This window comes from Schistocerca americana, chromosome 6 (genome assembly GCF_021461395.2).
Source record: "Schistocerca americana isolate TAMUIC-IGC-003095 chromosome 6, iqSchAmer2.1, whole genome shotgun sequence".
Lineage (NCBI taxonomy): Eukaryota > Metazoa > Arthropoda > Insecta > Orthoptera > Acrididae > Schistocerca > Schistocerca americana.
The window spans coordinates 647,475,496-647,501,135 of NC_060124.1; the positions used below are offsets into that span (position 1 = coordinate 647,475,496).

Sequence of the window (25,640 nt, forward strand, 5' to 3'; positions counted from 1 at the left end):
GGAAGAGATAAACTGCAGTTAAATCCAGCAGGTATGAAATGAGTAATCTTTTCTTGAAGTTTTCAGCTTGCACCCTCCTCCCTCCCAGACATACAAACCAGATACCTCTAGCTAAATAATTTGTGAGTATATATAATTTGCCTCTGTCAACATCATGTTACACTAACCTATTTGTGAGATTAAATTAAAGGAAAGTAATCAGAACTGGAAATTATGTAAAGACATTTTTAGTTATGTCCCTATGTTGTAATAAAGTTAACACAATATTTCTGTCCATGTGATGGTAACTATGATTCGTCAGCCACTGTTGCCGAGCGGTTCTAGGCGCTTCAGTCCAGAACTGCGCGACTGCTACGGTCGCAGGTTTGAATCCTGCCTTGGCTCAGATGTTAAGTCCTATAGTGCCCAGAGCCATTTGAACTGTGATTCATGATTATCAGAGTCTATATGTTCCAAATAAAAATTGGAACTTCATGTGTATAAATGTACAAATTATTAGACAATGGGACCAACAACTGACACTTTTAAATTGATGACTAGACTAAGAGATTAATAATAGGAAAAAAACTGCAAGATACTTGGCGATAAGTTTGCTTCAGGACAAGGTAAGGGGGGTGAGGGGTGGGAAGAATCAGCTCTCTCTTTGTGAGCATACCAGAAATCCTTTATCAACCGAAGGTAAAATAAGATATAAAAATACAGGGACAAACAATTAATTTAAGTATCTTAAAAACCAAATGACTAATAAAATTGGAAGCTAAGAAAAGTAAGTTCATAGTAAGTAGGGTGAAACACAAGGGGCTGCAACATATTGCCATTGTTGTTTGACTTGTCTATCAAAGAAAAAAGAAATGGATCAAAACAAAATAAAAGTGAGAATGGAAATGTATCAGAAGCAAATAGGAATAAGCAAGGAACATATTCTTTAATAAAAAAAAAAAAAAATGACCTGTGAGGCAGATGTTCCTACAATTTTATGTTCATAGCACAGCAGTCTGTGAAAGCAAAATATTTATGACATTGAAAAAAGAAAATCAGTGAGTGAAAAGTGTGTGTAGGTGAATTGTGGTGAAAGACTGGATATTGGAACTTCTGTTAGGCTGCCCAGTATTAGTTAACTTGGTAGTAAAGGAGCAAGTTTGCAAGGGCAGATAACTGTTTGACTACGTAAAATAGAGTGGGAGTATGGAAAAGCTAGTCCAAGATAGGATGAAAAAGATAACAGCAACTTAAAAAATGAATTGATAAGTTACCATGAACCCCATTCCAATCTAGTGAATGCAGTGGTTGACAATATCTTGTGACATTCGCCTATAAGGCTCAAACAATAATTGCTAAATAAAAATACAAAATGTTGACAAGACTGTATCGAAGCTGTCACTCTCTTTTGAAACAAGGGTGTTTAAACCAACAAACACGCAGGAAAGCAGGGACAACTCGGACACTAGAGGAGGATAGGAAGTATCATTGAAGGAGTGAGCATAAACCGTGTGGAATATGTGTGGTACAAGTAAAAAAAAAAAAAAAAAAAAAAAAAAAAAAAAAAAAAAAAAAAAAAAAAAAGAAGAAGAAGAAGAAGAAGAAGAAGAAGAAGAAGAAGAAGAAGAAGAAGAAGAAGAAGAAGAGGAAGTGGAAAAATCTTGATCTGGAAACAAGGGAATAAAAATTTGCCACGCGAAGAGACAATATGGTACTGTGCTGATGAGTGTGTACAAGTGGTGATATACAATATACATTGATAAAGGAACTCTGCATTGGGCCCAGAAGACCACGCAATGCCCTTCGAGAGATGTCCTCTACTATATACGCGTATCTATGGAGAGTTAGGGGGTCAGTATACAACTCTCTAGGCTGTTATCAACTTCCAGAAGTTGAAGACACTGCTTCTCACTTGAGTAGCTCCTCAGCTGGAACTACAAGCAGAGTGTACCCTATTCCAGTCCGTCCACCGAGCAGAATTTCCCGGCTCTACAAGGAATTGAACCTGATCCCTTTCTATGGCACCCCTGTGGCATACTGACTGCATAGCTGTGGCAAGAGTCATAATATACACTTGTGAACAATTGAGTTATAACTATTCTGTTTATTGGGGAGAGAGTATGTATATTGCACCGTGAATGAAACAGTTTAGTGTATCGTAAATGGAATGTATTCAGACCTTGTACTTGTTGTGTGAGAGCGCGGTGTCTTACACACTTGTAGTGTTTGTCTTAGCATGTACGGACCAGTGAGCCTTACTTTCTAGTATTTTTAATTATATATCATTACTGGTGCCTCTGGCACTTTTGTGCTGCAATAGCAATAGCTTGCAATAGCAAACATTGAGTCAACCATGGTTTTTGGATTAGAAGAAGAGGTCAACTGGGTTGACATTGGGAATAGAGTGATGGGAAGTGGACAATAAGCAGTTATATCGAAGGGTGCATTATTTGATATGTTAAGGTTAATTATAAAATGTGGATTGGAGAATTTTTCACGTTGAGCAGAAGTAAGTTTACAGGACCAGATGTCAAATTACACATGATCCGTGTGAATCCCTATAGTCAGCATGAACACTGGCACACAGAATAATTTATAGGTAGCCTTGCTGTATATAAAAAATCAGATTTGTGCTGAACTGTCATGAACAAACTGTCACTTCTCTGGAATAAATAGACTCTGATTTGTTAATTACATCTGTGTAAATGAAAAATATAGGAAAACATACGAGGGTCGGTCAAAAAGTAATGCCTCCCATTTTTTTTCTACTTAAAGAAATTAAGTTAAGTGAAAAATTTGAATTTGGCGCCATTCCTCAAACCTTCTTCTGCAATCCACTGCAGTAGTAACTTTCTGTGTCAACAGGTGGCAGCACAGCAGAAGTTTGTAAGATGGCCGACATCGATGTTCGTTTGAGACAGCGTTGTGTGATTGAATTCTTGAATGCAGAAGGTGAAACGCCCATACGCATTCATGAAAGACTGAAGAAGGTGTATGGTGTTGTGACAGTGGATGTCAGCACTGTTAGACGATGGGTTCGTCGTTGTAAGGAAGCTGAAGGGCAAACACCGTTGACTGACGAAAAGCGGAGCGGCAGGCCGGTGAGTGCAGTGACTCCACACAACATTCAGCAAGTTGATGACATCATTCGTGGTGACCGTCGGGTGACTGCAGATGAAGTGTGTCGCATTATTTCTCTTAGTAAAGGCAGTGTGATCACGATTATTAAACAATTGGGGTACTCAAAAGTTTGTGCACGGTGGGTTCCAAGAATGTTAACCGATCAGAATAAAGAGGCAAGGGAAACAATAGCCTCCCAACACTTGCAGCGCTTCCGTTTGGAGGGAGATGAGTTTCTGAAAAAAATTGTGACCGGGGACGAAACATGGGTGCATTTTTTTGAGCCCGAATCAAAGAGGCAGTCAATGGAGTGGCGTCACACAAGCTCGCCGAGGAAGAAAAAATTCACAACTGTGCGATCGGCAGGGAAAGTTATGGCAACAGTTTTCTGGGATACAGAGGGTGTGATTCTGGTTGATTTTTTGGAGCAGGGATGCACAATAAATTCTGTTCAATACGTCACAACCCTCAACAAACTTAAAGCACGTCTTCAGCGAGTTCGCCCAACAAAATCAATGGCAGATGTTCTTCTTTTGCATGACAATGCAAGACCACACACCAGTCGTCACACCTCTGACGAGATTGTCAAAATTGGATGGGAAGTTTTGCCTCATCCCCCATACAGCCCTGACCTGGCACCATCAGACTTCCATCTGTTCGGGCCACTAAAAGAAGCTCATCGTGGGATTCATTTTGAAGATGAGGAGGCCATCAAAACATCCGTGCGTCAATGGCTTAGGAAGCAGAGCTGTGATTTTTACCGTGCTGGGATACATGCCCTTGTTCAAAGATGGACCAAAACTGTAGAGATGGGCGGAGATTACATTGAAAAATGACAAAATGATCCTCAATGTTGTGGTTTTCAACCTATGTAATTGCATTTAAATTTCCTGACAATTAAACGTAGAAAAAAAAATAGGAGGCAGTACTTTTTGACTGACCCTCGTAGATTGCTGCTTACTGTAAAGGAGACATGTTACATTGTAGACAGGCACAATTAAAAAGGCACTTACACAAAGCTTTCGGTCACAGCCTTCATCAGCAAAAGAGATACAGAGAAACACACACATTCATACACACAGGCAAGCACATGTCACACACATATGACTGACAACTCCAGTAGCTTGCCCCTAGCTGCTGGACTTGGCAGTTTTTTTTTCTCTGTGTGTGTGTGCGTGCGTGCGCGCGTGGAGTGCTTGCTTGTGTGTTGTGCCTGTGTGCAACTTTGTTTTCTTTATGGTAAATAGTGATCTATCTTTCCCTGCACTGTTGATATTCCTACCTGGAATTTCCATTGTTTAATCAGTGTAAATAAGAAGGACACAGTTACATATATTCTGTCACTTGAAGACTAATACATGAAGTAAGTGGACATTATTTTTTATTGCAGAGGATCTTTGTCACCACTAATTATTAATTTTGTGTTCCAGTTAATTAGACATGGTTTCATCCTTTCGTGTATGTGCTCTTTTTGTTAAATCTTCCTGCAAAAGATCTGATTTACTTCAAATTAATAAACCTGAGTATTCTGAAAAAGGAGGTGCAGCTTACAGCTGCAGTGTGACAGTTGATCACAGGGTGATTTTATCACTGCCATATCGTGGGTAACCATGGCTCGAGACACTTATTCTATAAGGGTGTGTAGTCATTGGGCTTTCTTGTACCACAGTGTCAAAGGTGCACTGTGAGCAGATTTATTCAAGGAAAATACTACCACAATCAGCAGAGTGAACTGCTATGGGCAACAGGATATCATTGACAGGGGTTACCACTGACTAGCATGGCTTTAGCAGCGAACAGGTGGGCCACAATGTAGCAAATGACTCACCAACTCAGTGACAGTCAATAAACAGTAACCATTCATGCCACTGGGAACTGTCACCTCTTTGTGGGATACAAAGATGCAATCTGCACACTGCTCGTCACAGTTACAAAGATTAGCATTGGTTCGGAACAGCACCAGGGGATGCTCGAAGCATGCAGGAAGGTCGTCTGTCTGATGATTTGCGGTACATATTGCCAAGGTGGCAGGGTGCAAAATAAGGAGTGATCAAAAAACTTCCATTTGAAGGCTGCATAGTTCAGACCAGTATGCCACACACACACACACACACACACACACACACACACACACACACACACATATCCATCCGCACATATACCCTGCTTGTGTCTGTATATGTGCGGATGGATATATGTGTGTGTGTGTGTGTGTGTGTGTGCGAGTGTATACCTGTCCTTTTTCCCCCCTAAGGTAAGTCTTTCCACTCCCAGGGTTGGAATGACTCCTTACCCTCTCCCTTAAAACCCACATCCTTTCGTCTTTCCCTCTCCTTCCCTCTTTCCTGATGAAGCAACTGTGGGTTGCGAAAGCTTGAATTTTGTGTGTGTGTTTGTTTGTGTGTCTATCAACATACCAACGCTTTCGTTTGGTAAGTTACATCATCTTTGTTTTTAGATATATTTTTCCCATTTGGAATGTTTCCCTGTATTATATTATATATCAGTGCTTTCCTCTCCCACAACTATCCTGCAGACCTTGTCCACAAACAGATCTCCCAAACAATACATTCCTCCCCACCCAACAACAATGTTACTACCCCCAGACCACACAGAAGCATCCCCCTTGTCACAAAATATTATCCTGGCCTCGAATACATCAACTAATTACTCCGCCACGGATATGAATTTCTCAAGTCAAGCCCTGAAGTGAGATCATCCCTTGACAATATTCTCCCCACACCACCCAGAGTTGCCTTTTGCCGACCCCCTAACCTCCGTAACATCCTTGTCAAACCCTACAATATTCCCAGACCACCTTCTCTACCCAGCGGTTCCTACCCCTGTAACCGACCCCGATGCAAAACCTGCCCCATGCATCCCCCCACAACCAACTACTCCAGCCCCGCTACTGGTATAACATACACAACTCAAGGCAGGGCCACATGTGAGACAGCACGTCATTTATCAGCTGACATGCCTGCACTGCACAGCCTTTTACATTGGTATGACGACAACTAAACTGGCTGAGCGCATGAATGGGCACAGACGAACTGTCCACCTAGGAGATGTCCAATACCCAGTAGCGGAGCATGCCCTCCAGCATAATTCTAGGGACCTAGGAACCTGCTACACCATATGTGCCATTTGGCTTCTCCCACCCAACACCAGTACCTCGGAACTGCAGAGATGGGAACTTGCACTCCAACACATCCTTTCATCCCGCCATCCCCCTGGACTGAACCTATGTTAACCAACCTCACTCCCATTTACTCTTTAGTCTTCTCCTCTTTCCCTTTCCTCTTTAGCCATTCACGCATCTTTTTATCCTACATAGTTGTGTTTATCTTTATACTATGTACCTCTTTACTTCTGTATTCATCCTCCTTGGTTTGAAGCTGGCACAGTAATTACAGTAGAATATCTTTGGCTTCCCTCTGACATCCATGCCTCCATCTTTGCTACCCTCCCTGTTTACCTTTTCCCTGTTGCTTCATAACCTGGGTTGTGAATAACTGAATCCACTTTCCCTTCTTCCCCTTTTTTCCCCTCTCTCCTCCCTGATGAAGGAACGAAGTTCCGAAAGCTAGGATACGTCAATTTTCTGTTCTGTTTTGTGTATCTATCGGCTGTACTGAGCTGAGGTAAGTACTCACCAGGCCCTCTATCTCTTTGTTAGTATTTGTTTCATATATATAAACACACACATACACACACATACTCACACACACACACACACACACACACACACACACACACACACACACACACACAGGGTGATGCGTATTAACATTTAAAAACCTCCAAAGCACTGTAGATGACCCTGAGACAAGTAATTTAATACAAGACACAGTGGATCACAAATGTTGGATACGATACAAATGTTGGGAAATGTGTCAAAAGCGAATGACAAATGTCACCAGATGATGTACCTTGCCATGCTTGCAGTGGTTGAGCCTCTTGGTCTGTCACACTTGATCATCCCAACCCAAGTCAAGTATTCATATCGTTGTGGCTACGGATACATGTGTGCGACTTTAGTGATGGCGTTCAGGATTTGTGTCTTGCATCTGGCAGGCAGTATTTTTTCATTGTGTTAAACAATTATGTATTTATATTGAAGTTTATTATTTTATTTACCGGTCTTCCAGTTTCCTTGATTTCTTGCAAAGTACAGTACAATGAAAACCTACCATAAGTAGATGAGTGTAAACTTCAGAATAGCATCATCGCCATTAAATGACCTTTGTTTTCTTTACTAACTAATGTCTGTAAACAAAAAGAGAAGTGACAGAAGCAAAAAACACAAAATCAGAACTGCTTTTGCTTGATTACAGCAGGGACAGTAATTTTGTAACATCTACATTTACAACAGATCATATTTACAAAATGTTTTGAAATTTGCTCTGTTTTCTCAAATGAAAGTATTGCACTGCTCAATCATTCCTTTACACTCAACCCCGACTGCTGCACATGCTGTGGGGTATGTCATCTGGTTACGTCATATGTTCAGTGTTTCTCACCAATTTTTGGGGTATTTTGAAATTTACAAAAAAGCAAATGCAGAAAGTTATCACATTTTGCTGCACAATACCTGTGTCACAGAAAAATAATGTATACAAATCTTCTCAGATTGGCCACTGAATAACTTTGTGCAAGCCTCGCAATATTTCACCAACACAACTGTTCGTCATCTTCAGGTAGTGGTGGGTCCTGTCATCACTGCTGCAAGATGTGACTGGTGATATTCGCACAGCAGAATTGAAATTTGTCAGGCTAGAAGCAGGAGTACGAATGTGTGGACAGGCACTCCCAGTTGGATGGAAATGCCATTCATAGTAGCCTTCTGCTTATGTGTTGTGGGCAATGACTGCACTTCTGGACACTCGTGTGGTTAAAAGCTGAATTAACTCTCTGCAAGGTGCTGCATCAGGTCATACATCGAAGGATCTGGTTTCTACTGTTTTAATTTCATGGCAGTCAGTGCTGGATTCTGGGCAGTGCTTAGTCAAAATTCCATATTCCTGTTGGTAAGATTGCCCACCGTATGGCCTCTTGGGAAACGTGTGGTGCCCTGTATTCAGGCAGTGCTCTGCTACCACTAATTTACTGGGTGGCATTTTTGTCAGTGCTGTTGAACACAGTGTTCTTGCACAATGTGAGGTGTCTGCCCTATATAAGATTTCCCATAATGGCATCAGATCTTATATATGATCTATGTTTTCTAGGGTCAAGATTGTCTTTAACTTAACACAAACACTTCCTTAGTTTCGCTGGTAGACGAAAAACACACTTGATTCTGTTTCTCCTAGCGATTCTTTCTATTTCTGAAAACATGCCACTGAAATATGGTAAGAAAGCCATTTGCAGTGCTTGTCTAAGTATCTTCATTTACATCCCTACACTGAACTTGCTTTGCTCAGAACACATTGCAAATCTGTTTACAAGAATAAACGTTCTGCTGCAACACTGTTATTAGGTTTTACAGTTCACCAGGCAGACTGTTGGTATCTGAGATCACGTGTGCTCTATGTGCCAGGGAGTGTAAGACACTACCACATTGTGCAGGGTGATGGCAACTTTTGGACCGCAAATATAACTCTGCGTGTATCAGTTTGCAGTAGAGACTATGCCCCAGTGTTCTGTCAGCTTTTCTTCTAACTGTGACATCCAGGAATGGTAAGCTGCTATCTTTTTGTACTTCCACAGTGAACTGAATATTCAGATGGAGCGAGTGCAAATGCTGCAGGGACATAGGTAGTGTCTGTATTATGTGGGCCACACCACAAATGTCTCTTCAGCATTCTGCCAGAAGGAGGAATGTTGGATATTTACTAAGGGAAATAGAGGATCTCCCATGGGAACACTGTCCACTTGATTAAAGTAGTTGGTGTTACATAAGAAATAGGATGAGGTATGCACATGTTTAAACAGCACCACAATTTCTTTCTCAAACTTGATGTTAATAACCTCTAATGAGGGCTGCAGGGGCACTTTTGTAAGTAATGATATAACATTTGAGCTAACTAAAAGATCTGAAAGTTCTAGTTTAAGCATCTTCAGGTATTCTATGAAATCCTCTGAATTCTAAATATGATGGTCATAGTCATCCACATGATAAATTTCAAAGCTGTCATGTGGAAATTGCCAGTTGCATCTTGCAGCAGTGATGGTGGAAATCACCACCACCTGTAGATGCCAAAACGTTGTGTCACTTAAATATTGAGGGAGGGACTTGCATAATGTTATCTGGTGGGGAACCCAAAGTGTTTTTGCAACAGATCTATCAGGCAAGCCTGAAAAGTCACATATACTCCAAGCAGTAAGTACCTGTCGTAAAATGATCACATTAGTGAGCTTGGCAATTAATTAAGAGTTTATCAATAAATTTGGCTTCATTTTGCAAGAAATTGTGCTGTGTTCCAGTACTCCCTCTTCAACAAAACTAATGTCAGTTTCTGCTCCACCTCTTCAGCCCAAGATCCTATGTACACTCTTGAGCATTTGTGTAAGATACCTGTTTATTTATAAAAATAAAAGTAACTTCTATCATGACTTTCCCATTCTTGTCCAGTGGGTTTGTTATCCTGCTGTTGCCTACTGCAGACTACAAGATTACTGTTGAAGATTTCTGCAAAGTTTTTCTTCCTTTTTAGTGTACCAACATTTCACTGTGTGGTAATTGCCTGGTACTGTTTAACGGGTGTTTTAACAGTTGTTTCAGAGATGCAATACGAAGCAAATTCAGTGAGGATGACTTGCTTGCCATGATTGGGGCAGCAGTGAGAAGAAGGAAGAAACAACATCGAGGTAAGATACATTACAGCAAATGTAACTCTATAGATAGAAAGAAAATTTCTGTTTAACAAGTCATAGCAAACATAAGAGCAAAATAGAACGAAAAGCAACAGTGTTAGAACCTGTGTTTTTTGTGTAAACTTGGATTTAATTTTTATTTAGTATTCATTCTGATTAATGCCCATTGGTCAACAAGATATTTCAGCCCTAGAATTTGGTTCTGCAAGGTCCACCAGATAACCATATATGGCTGTTGTAACTCCTTTATTGGACTTCAGAAGTTTTCCAGCAACAAATCTTTTTTTTTTTCTTTCTTTCTTTCTTTTTTTTTTCTTTTTTTTTAAAAAAAAGCTAAAATGCAGAAAACATCATAAAGCAAACACTCACAGAAAAGCATCAGTGTCCTTGAAACAATGGAAACTCCAGTAGGAATATCAACAATATTGGAAAAGGCAGATTACTACTTACTGGTGAAGGCTGTGGCTGAAAGCTTTATGTAAGTGTCTTTTAATTCTGCCCATCTGCAGCCTAAGGTATCTTCTTTATGGTAAGTAACAGTCTGTCTTTTCCTTCATTATTCATTAGTGTTCCTTGTTTTTATTGCTGTTTAGCAAGCATCATGTGGTATATAAGGGATGCGAATAGCGTCAGATGAATCATCACTCTGGAGGATATGAAGGTGCTGCATATTGGTGTGAGACAGCATTATCTGATGAGAGTTTGAAAGAAACCTCATTGTGGATGTCCATTTGGTCGCCTGGTTAAACCTTGCAACATCTGTATTTTTGGAGTATTTGGATCTGACAGTGGCCTGATGTTGGAAAGTAAGGGCATACTCATCATCAATGTTCCAGTTGACTACATGAGACCACTACAAGGGAGCATCACTGTGTAGTGTACTGAGTACATTGTAACCTGTTCACATCTGTGACTGCCATCTGAGAACAAGTACAGTAAACTCTCGTGCAGCTACACTTTTGGCTAGCTAGATTGACACTTGACAAGTTTCAGTTTGCGTGCACCTGGAGCCAAGCATTTGCTGGTGTTTTTTGGCAATCTACTGCTAATCAGTGCACTGGTGCGTGTCAAAAGTCCAAGTATCGTCAATTCGTGCGTGTGTTGGTTGAAGCTCTAGTGTGTTTCTTATTCGTATTGCATGGTTTCATGCCACTGCTATCTATTGGAACTCCTTGGTAGTACAGTACATACAGTATTGTTCTATGCAGCGCAACGTAGCCCTGTCAAAACCGACAATTAGAGTACGCCGCCTAACACTTTCCACTTGTTGTCGGTACATCAAAGCTGAGTGTGTAACAGTGAATGTACAACACCCTGTTGTGTTGCCACGTGGGCTTGGGTAGAACAGAGGAAATGGCATAGATGTATCGAATGCTTTCATTTGATGGCTGCCACAGCCTGGTTTCAAAAGTCAAAAGTTTGTCTAGTGCATCTCGAGTGTTGTCAAGTTGTGCATCTGTGTGTTTCTGATTTGAGGTTTCGTGCTCCCACTATGTGCCTTAAAGTGTCCAGAGATAAAAGGGGCCAAAAACCATAAAGGACTCAGTCGAGTGTCTGTAGAAAGAACACTGAACGTGACTACAGGCACGAAACATAAAATGAATGTGATCTTGTTGGAAAAAGAGCTTCACACTTTGCAGAGAATTGATGCTGGTGAGCCACCCACAAAAGTTGCTGCAGAGTAGGAGTACAATTACTGATCGGAAGACAAATTGATCAGAAATTTAAAAATTTTGTTCCATCCAAGCATTGGGCAGCGCAGTGAAATCTTGAAAAGCAATGAGAAAAGGTGCACATCCTCAGTTAGAAGAGGCATTATTTTTGTGGCACGAATAAATAAGAGCCAAAGGTGTGTCAGTTTCAGGTCCTCTACTTTGTCAAAATGAGCTGATTGAAGGAAAGAAGCAAGAATTGCTCGGAAGTAATGGCCAGCAGGATCGTTTCAAGAAGCAGCATGGCATTCATGAAATTGCCATCAGTGCCAAATCATTATCTGGGGATGAAGCTGCTACACTGATTTTAAGAAGAAACTGCACACAATCATTGACAAAGGAGGTTATACTGGCAATCAACTTTACAAATGTGATGAAACTGGGTTGAATTACAAAATGCTGCCAATGAAAACCCTTGCCTCTAAAGAAGAAGAAATGGCTTCAGGATACAAAAAAATCCAAGAAAGATTTACTGTCCTTGCTTGCAGTAATGCCACTGGCAATCATAAACTGTGTCTTACTTTAATTGGCAAATCCAAAACACCAAGAGCATTTAGACACCAACCAACCAGTTTGCCACTGAGGTACACGAGTCAGTCTTAAGGCATGTATGAACAGTGCCATCTTCAGAGAGTGGTTCCAGGCAGAGTTTGTTCCAACTGTAGTAAATTACATGGAAGGAAAAGGACTTCCTTGAAAAGTGCTACTTCTTGTGGACAATGCTCCTTCTCACCCAGGTGATCTGCAAGATGGGGATATCAAAGTTGTATTTCTCCCACAAAATGTCACATCTCTATGTCAACCAATGGACCAAGGTATTCTTGAGGCAATGGAAAAACATTACAGACGCAAGATGCTGGAATAATTAATAGGCGTGATTGATGCTGCAGATGATTTTGTGGAAGCTCTTAAAAAAATCGATGTTTTAAGTGTCATTCATTGATTGCTGAAGCTTGGAATCTAATTCCTCCAGTTCCTCTTGTTAGGTCTTGGAAAAAACTCTTAGATCGTAAGGCAACCTAAGTGGTGGGAAGGAGGAGGCAACACCGAAACTCAAGCTGACATAATTTTGGTGAATTTACTGGAGAAGCTGGTTGTAAAGACACACACTTCGAAGACATTGAAGAGTGGATAGAAAATGGCATTTTTTCATGTGACTGAGGATGAAATCGTCCAAATTGTGACCGATCATAAAGTGTCAGAAGACTATGTTTCTGATGATGAATCAGAGAAAAATATTCCTCACACATTCTGTTACGAAGTGATCCAAACTGCCCTGGAGTACATCAGCCAACAGGCGGAGACGATTTATCTTGAAATAGTTTGATTTCAACGTTGGAGATGTATTGTTGCAGCAATAGTTTCTCAAGCAAAAAAACAAAAAAAAAAAGACGTTTGTGACTTCGTTACCAAAAAATAAACTCTAATGAAGCATCCTAGAACTTCTATGTCCATAACTTAAAAAGATTTTTTTTTTTTTTAATTTTCTTGAAAGTTTCTCTAGACAGACTTTTTGTTCCTTTGAGTAATCTCTAGATTTGTTTCATGATTTTGTTCAGTAGTTTATTTTTTACTCAAAAGAGTAGGTAATAAAATTAAAACTCCTGTTATTTCCTGCTGCCAAATAAGGGAGATTTTTTCTGTAAGAATGCAAAATAAACGAGCTTTGTTATACAGCACTTAAAAACTTTGAGTTTTCAATCATAGTTTGGTGCCTTTTTAACATGTCAACACAATTTTTTCAGTAAAAAAGTGCAGGGTTATTTGCAACCATATCAGTAACGTTTTACATACCCTACGCACGTTTTACGATCGTATTTCGCAATATTGATGCAATTTGGAGTGTTCACATGTGAAAACAGGGGGACTTTGATTTATCTGAAATTTTTGTTATCGGAACCGGCCACCGTCCCGATCATTTAGGATAAACAGGAGTTCACTGTAATAGACTCCTTGCAACATGCTGTGTCATACAGCTAGGAGCAGCCAGACTATGGAATTGCCGTCCTGCACATAGGCTGCCATTAACACCCAAGCAAATGACTGCATGTGAAGTGGTGCCATGATCGAGAAGTACGGACTGCTAATGAATGGTGTCACATTATGTTCACTAATGAGTCCCAGTCCTGCACTGCTCCAAATGACTATCGTGGAGAAGTTCGACAGTGACCCGGGGAGATGGGGAGAGGTCCCATTCTTCCACATTTTGGGGGGGGGGGGTCACAAAGCAGTCCCATGGTGTGGGGAGCCATTGGGTATGACTTCAGGTCACGGCTTGTAATGGCCGAGGGAACTCTGATGGTACAGCAGTGGGTAATAGTATTGTGGTGCTATTTTTCAACAGGCCAGTGCTTGTCCACATGTAGTGTGTGTCTCTTTAAGTTGTCTGCGTGATGTTGATATACTCCTGTGGCCAGCAAAATCCCCATATCTGTCCCCGATAGAACATTATGGGACCAACATGGACGTCAACTCCATCCCACTGCCTGTATCCATGATTGCAATGTCCAGTTACAACAGTTGTGGATCACCTTTCTCAGGAGGGTATGCAGCAGCTTTACGACATCCTCCCGCACTGTCCAGGCCAGACAGGGTGCATTGCTGTGTTGATAAGTGGGCTCAAACTGATAAGTTCTGTGTAAATTTGACTCTGTTTTGTTATCACTGAAATAACATCACATACCCTCTAAATTAGCTATGTTTCAATTTGTTTTCTCCCCACCTTCTGAGTGTCTCACTTTTTTTCAAGCAGTGTAATTTAAGACAGACATAAGTATATGAAAATGGGATGGCATAACACATTGCTATTCAACTATGCCCCTAAGAAAATTTTAAGATAATGGAGAAGAGCAGGTGCACTATTACACTGACTAGAACGTAAACTTAAAGATAGAATTATATTGTGTAACCTATACCGATGATGTAATACTAATTGACAAAAACATCACTGATGTGCTAAAGCAAATTGAAATATTAAGGGAGCAATCTAGGAAAATTGGACTAATAATTTCACCTGGATAAAAAATTAATGGACGATACCAAAATGGCACTGGGTGAACTTATATAGGCAACAACATAGTATTCGGTGATAAAGAGTTTAAATAATTAGGTGAAAAAGACCACTGAACATCATAATGAAAAGAAGGCATAGAATCCAGACTTCAGAAAATACAAACTGTCTCTCAGTTAACTAAAAGTATTTTTCCTGGAACTCTAAAATCTAACATTGCACAACAGTGATCAAATTAGAATTTCTTTATGCATGAGAGAGACTCTTTGTCCAACACAAGACATGAAAACAGCAAACTGAATTAGAAGAATGTAAAATTGTAGTAAAAATCTTAGGTCCAAGAATAAAAGATGGAATACATCACACAGAACCCAGTGTGAAATCTCCAGGCAAATTCCTAAAAACTCTTGTTACAATGTGTCTCCAAAGAATCCAACTTGTGGGACATACAGAAAGAATGTATCCAAACAGGCAGCTCATTGGATTCCCACATACTTGAAAAATAAGATCCAACTGATGAAAACAAACAGGAAGAGACCTTACGAAATTGGAATCACCACATTTACAGTATTCTGATGTAGTGATGAGTCACACAGAGTGCAGTTTCACAGTAGCTTGATCGATGCTTGTACTTGTGTATGTAGTATATGCAAGTGTGTACAGCGTCTCTTCTGGTGTACTCACAATATGCTAATTTATGGCCGAGCAGTAAACCGGATCCCTACTCGGTTCCAGTGTGCTGTGCTAATTATTCTTCTTCACTATACATTTATGCTTGGAGCTGCAAGAGAGGCCATTTTCCAGATAGTGCCACAAAAACAACAAATTCTCAGATATCAGTTTAACTTAAACTCTTCAACATCATAGACAACATTTCACATTAATATGTTGCAGAACACTAGATTAGTGTTAAAATTGCCAGAGTAAACATTGTTCTCCATGTGACAGATTGTCACCCGATGTCCAAAATCGATAAATTTTATATCTCTGCACAGAGAAGCAGCTGGTTGCTCATTGTCATGTGTGGTGCTAATCAATGGGTCGAGCTCGTTGCTGGCACAGCGCCACCACAGAGTAAGTGGCCCCTCATCCCAGCAGGTGGCGATGTTTTAACACCCGTATAGCTCCCCAGACTTACCACGTCTGTGGATAACTCCGTCTCTGCACAGAACTTCCCACATTTCCCACACAGTGGGCCCTCGTGTCTCTTACACACAATAAATCTTCAAACTTATTTCATTGGCTAAGTTAAATTTCGAGTGTGACGTGCTATTTCGTAAAAAATAGCAAACGGTAGACATGGATGTTATTGTGACACTTTCCTAAGGCAACATTTGTGTATTACACTTGTAGAAGTGCACTGCAACATAAAACAGTAGACCGTAAGTTCAAACAATGGAAACTACAGGTTGGAATATCAGCAGTGTAGGAAAAGATAGAGTGCTAATTACCATAAAGATGGCACGTTAAAATGCAGACAGGCACAGTTAAGACACTTACACATAAGCTTTTGGCCACAACCTTCATCAGAAAAAGAAATAGAAATACACACCATTCATTCACACAAGCAAGCACACCACACACACACATGACCACCAACTCAGACAGCTCAGGCCAGAATGCTAGCCTGTAAGTTTGCTACACAATAAAATAATTATTCTGAGCTACAAGAAAAATGGATTCAAAGAACTAAACTGCTTGAAGAAAAAAAAGGGAAGCTCCCTGAAGCAACGTAGTTTCACGAGTGTGCATACCAGTGGTAAATTATGAGAGTCGCAACTCTCTGAAATGGATAAAAAGGTCACCAGATTGCATTAGCTTTGTTTGTGTCTCGGATTGTTACCGTGAATGGTAGGAGCTATAAGAGATGTGAAGAGCGTAAGATGTTGAGTGATCCCTGTTAAGGACACAGATGCCCTGTACTTCTGTGAGTCAGCATTATCAGCACGTAACAAAATTTGAAGGGGCCTAATTGTGTGTCTCCATTTGCCAGGCTGATTGAATTATGCAGTATGCAGATTTGTGAGACATTCAGATGTGGTAGTGTCCCCATGTTGGACTGCTTGGGTACGTAAGGGCGGTTTGCTTGTCAGCAAGCTTCCGGTTGACCGTGTCTGACGAGCCCATGGGAGAATTGCTGCAAGTACGCCGAGCACATTGTAACCCTTTCACACCTGCACCTGTCATGTGATCAGCAGTGAGTCACATTCTACAAGACCCGCAATGACAGTTGTCAGTGAGTATGACAACGACATAGGAAGAGGGCGTTTGGGGCAGCATCGGATATGACTTCAGGTCACTCTGACAGCACAGCAGTATGTCATGGACATCCTACATCCTCATTTGCTACCTCCATGTCCAACAGAGTTACAAGAGACAGAGCAGTGAAAACATATCCAGTTGTTGACTCACAAAGCGGTTTTGAGCTGTGACGCATGTAGTCTTAAGTGAATCATTCATACAAAAAGAAAAGAAGAGGAAGCTAAAGTCAGAATGTGAAAAAATTGGAGAATGGAATAGTTATTTGAAGACTTCACACTTGAAACTCCCAGTTTTCCTATTGTGAAAGTGCCTTTGTGACCATATGCATTTCACTGATGATAAACTTTTTTTTCCCCCTGGGTCTTGGCTCCATATTTTTTCATCCGGTTGAGTCAGAATACTTGCATAGTATTTGTGAGGTATTGTTTCAGTCTTGCAAGCTAATCTAAAATACAATCCCTTTTGCATCCTAGAAAACAATGACCACTCTTTCTCTCCGATTAAGTCACCTTGGCTATTTTTGTGCAACTGCTGTTTCATTTCATCATCGGGAACAGATTGGTGCATAGAATCAGTTGTGTGTCAGATTGTCCCAAATTGTTTTTCATATTAGGTTGTAGTCAGGCTTCAACAGACATGCCACTCACTTTCTGGTATGGCCACGGCATCAACTGTTTTGCACATCTTTTTAATTACTGATCTTGCAATATCACACTGTGTTCTTTCTCAGCATTTTCATATTTGATTGTAATTCTAGGAAGTAGTTCACGAGTCATCTTACAGAGACATATGCCACATATGAATTCAGCCACCCATTCCTTAACTGTTGACTATGAAGGAACTCCCCCCATGAACCATGGACCTTACCGTTGGTGGGGAGGCTTGCGTGCCTCAGCGATAGAGATGGCCGTACCGTAGGTGCAACCACAACGGAGGGGTTTCTGTTGAGAGGCCAGATAAACATGTGGTTCCTGAAGAGGGGCAGCAGCCTTTTCAGTAGTTGCAGGGGCAACAGTCTGGATGATTGACTGATCTGGCCATGTAACATTAACCAAAACACCTTGCTGTGCTGGTACTGCGAACGGCTGAAAGCAAGGGGAAACTACAGCCATAATTTTTCCCGAGGACATGCAGCTCTTCAACTTGACTAGAAGAAGAGATCGGTTGGTAGGACATGTTTTGAGGCATCAAGGGATCACAAATTTAGCATTGGAGGGCAGCGTGGAGGGTAAAAATCGTAGAGGGAGACCAAGAGATGAATACACTAAGCAGATTCAGAAGGATGTAGGTTGCAGTAGGTACTGGGAGATGAAGAAGCTTGCACAGGATAGAGTAGCATGGAGAGCTGCATCAAACCAGTCTCAGGACTGAAGACCACAACAACAACAACAACATGAAGGAACTGACTCCTAATAAGTAAGATGATGCCTGTAGAAAAGTACAACAAAACAGTAATCTCGAAAAAGGACAGGATAGACAGTACATTCTGTAGGACATATTAAAAGTGATTGGTAAAAGAGACTTGGTGTGTTAAATGCAGCTTTTGTTTACATGATAACTGAATTGGATAGATAAACAACCTACTTGCTAAGTGGCGGCAGAACACACACATAAAAGAAGATTATAATTAGGCGAGCTTCAGAGCCAGTAGCTCATTCTTCAGGCAGAAGGGTTGAAGTGGAAGGAAGAGGGGTGAAGGATAGGTCTAGGAAAAAGGGTAGATTTTGAGAAAGTTACCCAGAACTGCAGATCAAGGGCTGACTTTCCAGATGGGATGTGATTCCACATCTACATACATACTCCACTAGCCACCATATGGTGCATGGCAGAAGGTACCCTGTCTCACTACAATAGTCTAAATAAAATTACTTGATAGTTGACATCAATCACTTGCTGCAACAATGTTGCCACATTGGCTACCAGCTACCGTTTGGTTACAGGTGACAACAAACAAGCAGCTCACTTCACAAATTATGTTAAATGTTTAACACAGAGCAATTTTTCTAGTGGCTGGTGCAAGGTATGTCAGAATTGTTGGATACTCTGTCGACTATTGATTTAAAGTGACCAGTGACTGAACTGGGGCAGACGACCCGTTTTGTATCCCTGACTGTAAACTTGTGTCCTAACCCAGCCGAGAAAATTGTGGTCAACAGTCTGCAGCAGTACTAATATCATGATCGCTTTGTTCATGGCAATTAAACCTAACCCTTAAGGGTAAACTCACGACAACAAAAACTCAATTTCAGGGCTGAAAGCAAATTGAAATTTCTCCATGTCATTTGTTACCTGTAACTATCCTTACACTAGCTGCACATGCTGCCATGTTAGAAACCAGTGAACAGTCCATGTGGGCACTTGGTCGTGGATTATAGATGACTGAGGCAGATTCCAAATGAAGAAATAATGACAGGAAGAAAAATTAGACCAAATAGAACAGTCAAAACAATGATGAAAAATGATGCAGCAAATTATTAAAAATAGAAAAAAATATATTTAAACCAATTAATTGAATGAAAATAATAATCACACTCTTTTGGTTAGATTTAAAAATAAAAATTTTGCTACATTGATGAGATTCAAACCTACAACATGCTACATATTAGATTAATCTGCCAACCATTGTGCTATGCCACAGCACTGCATGAAGTATTTATATATGTGAATGTAGCGACCCAGTTGCAACTATGAATTGCAACCTTAAAAATTTCAGTTTCACGCAGTGTAGTGAAAAGCTTATCTAATGTAAGATGATCTCTGTGAATATGATAACTATATGTATGATACAGAATCACACCTTGTGCTGAGTTATTCAGTAGTGTTTGGTTAGTGCTATGAATGAAATGTGTGTCTTTCATTAGCATTGTTAATGTGTGTTGTTTTTGGTGTAGCTATCGCGTGTCATGAAATACATAATAAAAGTGTCGGGCTCGTAATTCGGGATACAAATACATCAAGAAAGAATGCTGAACCAGGAATTGGAAGTGACTGGCCAATTTTGGTGGAGCTTGGCAACAGCAGACAGTTCAAGTGTGACGCTGACTACTCTTATTGGCGTTTGAAGTGCCAACTATCAAGTAATTTTATTTCAACTGTAGTCAGTTCCTTTCCCGTTCCATCTGCCAATTGAGTGAGGAAAAAGTGAATGTCTATATGCCTCTCTATGAGTCCTAATTTGTTGTCTCTTATCTTTGTGGTCCTTACGCATAATGTATGTTGGTGCAAGCAGAATTGTTCTGCAGTCAGCACAGTGTTCCTCAAAATCCCTCCAGGGATTCCCATTTGAGTTCCAGAAACATCTCCATAATACTTGTATGTTGTTGTTTCAACCTACTGTTAACAAATCTAGTATCCTGCCTCTGAATTACCTCAATGTCTGCTTTAATTCGACCCCTTGCGGATACCAGACACTCAAACTGTACTCAAGAAGAGATCACACTAGCATCCTATATGTGATGTCCATCACAGCTGAGCCACACTGTAGTAAAATCCACCCAACAAACAAAAGATGATTATTCGCCTTCCCTACCATGACCCTCACACGTTTGTTCCATTTCATATCACATTGCAATGTTACGTCCAGATATTGAAACAATGTGACTTCTTCATTCATGACACTACTAATGCTGGATTCTGGCATTATGGATTTGTTTTTCCAACTCCTCTGCAGTAACTTATATTTTTCTACATTTAGGGTTAGCTGTCATTTATCACACCAACTGGGAACTTAGTCCAGGTCATCTTTTATCCTCCTAAATCACTCAACGATGACACCTTCCATACACCACAATATCATCAGCAAACAACCACAGATTACTGTCCACTTTGTCCATCAAATCAGTTATGCACATAGAAAATATGAGTAATAGTGCTCCTATCACACATCCCTGGAACGATCCTAATGATACCCCAGTCACTGATGGACACTCACCGTCGGGATAATGTAGTGGGTTCTATTACTTCAGAAGTCTTTGAGCCACTCACATGTCTGGGAATGTATTCCATGTGCTTGTACCTTTGTTAAAAGTCTGCATTGAGTCATTATGTCAAATGCTTCTCGGAAATCAAGAAATATGGAATCTGGGTTTGTGAATTTTGTGATGGCAAAGTTAGAGGAGCAATGCATCTGCATTAAATTTTGTGTGAAACTCAAGAAAACCTTTACAGAGACACACCAAATGATGCTGGGAGCCTATAGCGATGAGTACTTAAGCCATACTCGGTGTTACATATTATTCACACGTTTTAAAAATGGCTTTACAAAAGTCAAACATGATCCTTGTTCAGGACGCTCTTAGATGTCCACTGATGATGCTTGTGTCAGGAACGTCAACGAAATTGTGTGTGCCAGTCGAAGATTCACTGTCCGAGAGATTGTAGAAGAATGTAACATTTCAATTGGATCATATTATGAAATGACACAGCATCTTGGAATGCATTGTGTTGCCGTCAAGTTCATTCCACGCTCATGAGTCAAGACCAAAAAAACTTTTTGGATCTTACAAATGAGACTGAGATGTTCCTTGTGAGAATAGTATGACCCCTGCAGACTTCTTTTTATTTCCAAAGGTGAAAAGGATGAAGTTTTGCAATGGTAGATGAGATAAAAGAAAATTCGCAGACGGCACTTTATGCGACCCAGCAAGATGTGTGTCAAGACTGCTCCTGGAAGTGGAAATGATATTGGGAGCAGTGTATCAATTTTGGAGTAGAGTATTTTGAAGGAGACAATCCATAGTAACTAAAAGGTAAGCATAGAAAATTTTGTGGACAAAGTTCTGGAATTTTTTGAACAGACATTGTATGACAAAAGGGCATGCTGAGTTGCCCATGAGTGATGCTTTGTACTGATTTGTGGACATAAACTTATTGGTCTCTATGAAACTGATTAGATTCAAACCCAGAATATGTTCAAGAATTCTGCAGCAAACTGACGTTACGGGTATTGGTCTGTAATTTCGCGGGTCTGTTCTTTCGCCCTTCGTATATACAGGAGACGCCTCTGTATTTTTTCCCCAGTTGCTTAGGTCTTTCTGCTGGGTGAGAGATTCACAATAAATACAAGCTAAGTAAGGGTCTAGTGCCATATAGCACTCTTTGTAAAACCAAATTGAGATTCCATCTGCAACTGGTGACTTATTTGTTTTTAATTATTTCAGGTGTCAGGGATGCTTACGAGGGTGGTTTGAAAAGTTCTTGAAACAGAATAGAAAAAAAGTACTTATGTCACTGAAACTTTTTTGTTTTTCAATGTACCCTGCTTGTAGATTAATTCACTTGGTCCAACAGTGTTCCAATACCTTGATCCCATCTCGACAATGATTTTCCTCCAGGCCTACAAAATAGTTGTCAACTCAGGCTATCAATTCTTAATTTAAGTGAATCTTCATCCACAAAGAAAAATTTTCAGTTTAGGGAAGAGGCACGTGTGGCAACAATTCATACCTTAGTTTGTGTAATTTTACCATGGCGATGGCACATGCGTGCGAGCGTGCATTGGCTTGATGCTAGATGACTTTCTTCCTTATTAAACCTGGCCTTTTTCTCATATCTTTTGTTGCAATTTGTCCAGAAGGTTAGCATAGTATTCTCCAGTAATTGTTTGCCCAGTGGGGAGATAAAGTACAAACAGAATCCCCTTCTCATCCCAGAACACTGATGCCATGATCTTCCCCGCTGAAGGAATTTGGTGGCGCATCCCAGACCACTGACGCCATGTCCTTCCCCGCTGAAGGAGTTTGGCGGCGAAGATTCAGCATGTTTCCAATGCTTTGATTGTTGCTTTGTCTCTGGGGTATAGTAGTAAACCAAAGTTTCCTCGTGGTCACAAACCAGCACAAAAGTTCTTGTTTGTTTCTCCTAAAACAGGCCAAACATTGTTGTGATATGTCCATTCTCATGTGTTTTTGACCCAGCATCAAGAGTCGCGGCACCCATCTTGTGAATACCTTTCAGATGACATCTGGCAAGCGTGAGCAATTTCATGCACTCTAAATTGGTGATCCTCCTTGATCATTATGCGCACTTTTGCGATGATTTCTAGAGTAGTGACACATCTTGGCTGACCTATTCATGGATGATCATCATCTAAGCCCTCCTGACCAAATTTAAATTCATTTATCCACTTGGCAACAGTTGAAGACAAAGGAGCAGAGCCCCTGGTGTATTCTGGAAATCGGCATGAATGTCCTTCGCTTTCATACCTATCTTTATGAAGTACTTCATCACTGCTTGAATCTCTACCCGTCCCCCCCCCCCCCCCCCCCCCCCCCCCCCCCCCGTCTTTGCAGATCACTACACAGGAACAACAACAGAGCCGTGTCACTGCCACAGCTCTCTTCCAAGAGCACTGACATGGCACATGTTTACAGGTGATTGTTGTTAGGTGTCTTTGTGCTATTGTCAAATGACGGTATGTTTATATGATTCTCTTGCATGAATGATTTCTTAAATGCAAAATTTAAAACATTTATCTCCTACTGCCACACCAGACTGGTCAAGTGACTTGATGGAATTCTTTGACTCACTTAGTGATTTTACATAGGACAATAAATTCCCCTGCTTCTCAGCCAGATCTTTTGCTGAGGTATGACAGTGGTAGTAACCTTTCCTTGTTGCCATTTGGCATTCTCTTTTGAACCAAGAGTGCAGTAGCTTTTCCTTCCTCAGTATTTTCCAAATTTCATTGTTAAACCGCAGTGGCTCTTTTGCATCCTTAATTCGTTTACTAGGTACAGACTTGTTGAGAGTGCAATTCACGATCTGTTTAAGCTTTGACCATAATCTCTCTACGTCCATCTTAATGGAACTAAGTGATGTCAGTTCTGTCTAAGTAAGATGCTAACATCTGCTTATCTGCTCTTTCTGGCATGAACATTTTCCTAGCCTTCTTGACTGATTTATTAATTTTTGTAACCTTAGTTGTTATTATGTTATCATGATTATTAATCCCCATCTCTATGCTGAAGTCATTGATGATATCTGGCCTGTTTGTAACTACAAGGTCTAAGATATTTCCATTGCATGTGGCATGGCAAACTAGGTGCTCAAGACAATTTTCGAAAACCACATTCAAAAGTGCTTCACAAGATTGACTGCACCCCCTGCAATGAAGCCATAGGCTACCATCTATACTCAGTAGGCTAAATTCACCTCCAACTAGTATTGCATGATCTAGGTATTTATGTGCTACTGTCTGTAGACTTTCTGTGAATGGCTCCAAAACTGTCATAGCAGAACTGGGTGGCTGATTATCCATTAATTAACGTGATTTCACCTAGACTTGTTATACGCAACCAGATAACTTCACTGTCACAATCAGCTTTGACCTCAATAGAGACAATGGACACTCCCTCTCCTACAGTGTCTAACCTGCCTTTCTGATATATATTCCATTAATCACTAAATATGTCAGAGCTTTCTGCTCTCGGTTTCAGCCATCTCTCAGTCTCTGAGAATAATTTGAGTGCGATACTTTCCTGGATGGCAGTAAATTCGGAAACTGTGTTACAAGTACATTGACAACTGATAAAATTTTGACAATCTACACTGGAGTGAATTCAAAAGATAAACCTCAACCAACATTGAATGTATCTTGGTGATAAAGAGCCCAAATAAATAAATTGATGATTTTATTCCATTTCATCTGATTGAATGAAACACACACAGCATAACTACTCAGAAAACAACTATAGTGCTGATTACATTTACTATCATACATGTAGCACTCTGAGAACATTTCACCTTGTCATAGTAGTCCTGTGTTTTGGAACTAGGCAGTGCTTCATTTCACAAAGCGAAAGGAATAGCTTGTGTAAAAAACAAAAGAAGGGGAAATAGTGGTTGCTGGTGTTTTTAACACTATCATTCAATTTAGTTCCTATTGTGAACTTTGCAGCTAGGATATGTAAATGCTCTGAGACTGCTATTGATAATATCTTTATGAACAAATCTAGGGGAAAAACATCATATCACAAAACCAATAGTAAATGGACTATCTGATCACGACGTGCAGCATCTTGTGTTAAATGTTGAAACTTGTCAGGATAAAAAAATATTAAATCTGAGTACAGGAGGATAATAAATAAGCCAGAAATTGAGGAACTCAGGAAATTGCTCAAAGACATGAACTGGAGAGATGTTTACCTGACTCAAATGGAAAATGCAAAGCATTTATTAATAAAGTTACCTCCTCTTTTGAAAATTGTTTTCCCCTAAAGGTAACTCAGATCACACAGAAGTCAAAAGATAAACCATGGATTATACAAGGAATAAAGATATCATGTGGGGCAAAAAGGAGACTGTATCTACTATCTAGGAATGTTTCTGATATTAGAATTGTAATGCATTACAAAGAATACTGCAAAATATTGAATCAAGTAATCCAGAAATCGAAGTAGCTTTATTAAGAGAAAATGATAATTGTATCGGGCAACAAAATAAGAACTGTTTCAGATATAGTGAAGACAGAGAGAAGTGGGGCCAAAAAGGAAGTGGAACAGATAGCTCTAAAAGTAAATGAGACTTTGGTAACAAGTGCATGTAGTGTTGTAAATCTCTTAAGCAAGACTTAATTTTTGTTACTGACGGCTCGGGGTTATCAGGTTCGGTGAATGGTGCAATGGAGTATCTGGGACCAGTCTTTGAAGAACATCGTGTAGAACCTATTCGAGGAACTTTGAATTCCAACCATTGCTTCTCAGTATACTTACTCCTTAATGAAATTTGTTGCAAGTTATATA

At 40.2% G+C, this 25,640-nt stretch overlaps 1 protein-coding gene across 1 annotated transcript in view; it reads left to right on the forward strand.

The window, feature by feature from the left end:
• LOC124620367 (molybdenum cofactor biosynthesis protein 1-like) overlaps window positions 1–25,640 on the forward strand; it is an 83,104-nt gene that overhangs the window by 50,877 nt on the left and 6,587 nt on the right. The window contains exon 6 of the mRNA XM_047147037.1: window positions 9,824–9,909. Coding sequence (XP_047002993.1) covers window positions 9,824–9,909 — 86 coding nt within the window. The remainder of the gene's footprint in view (window positions 1–9,823; window positions 9,910–25,640) is intronic.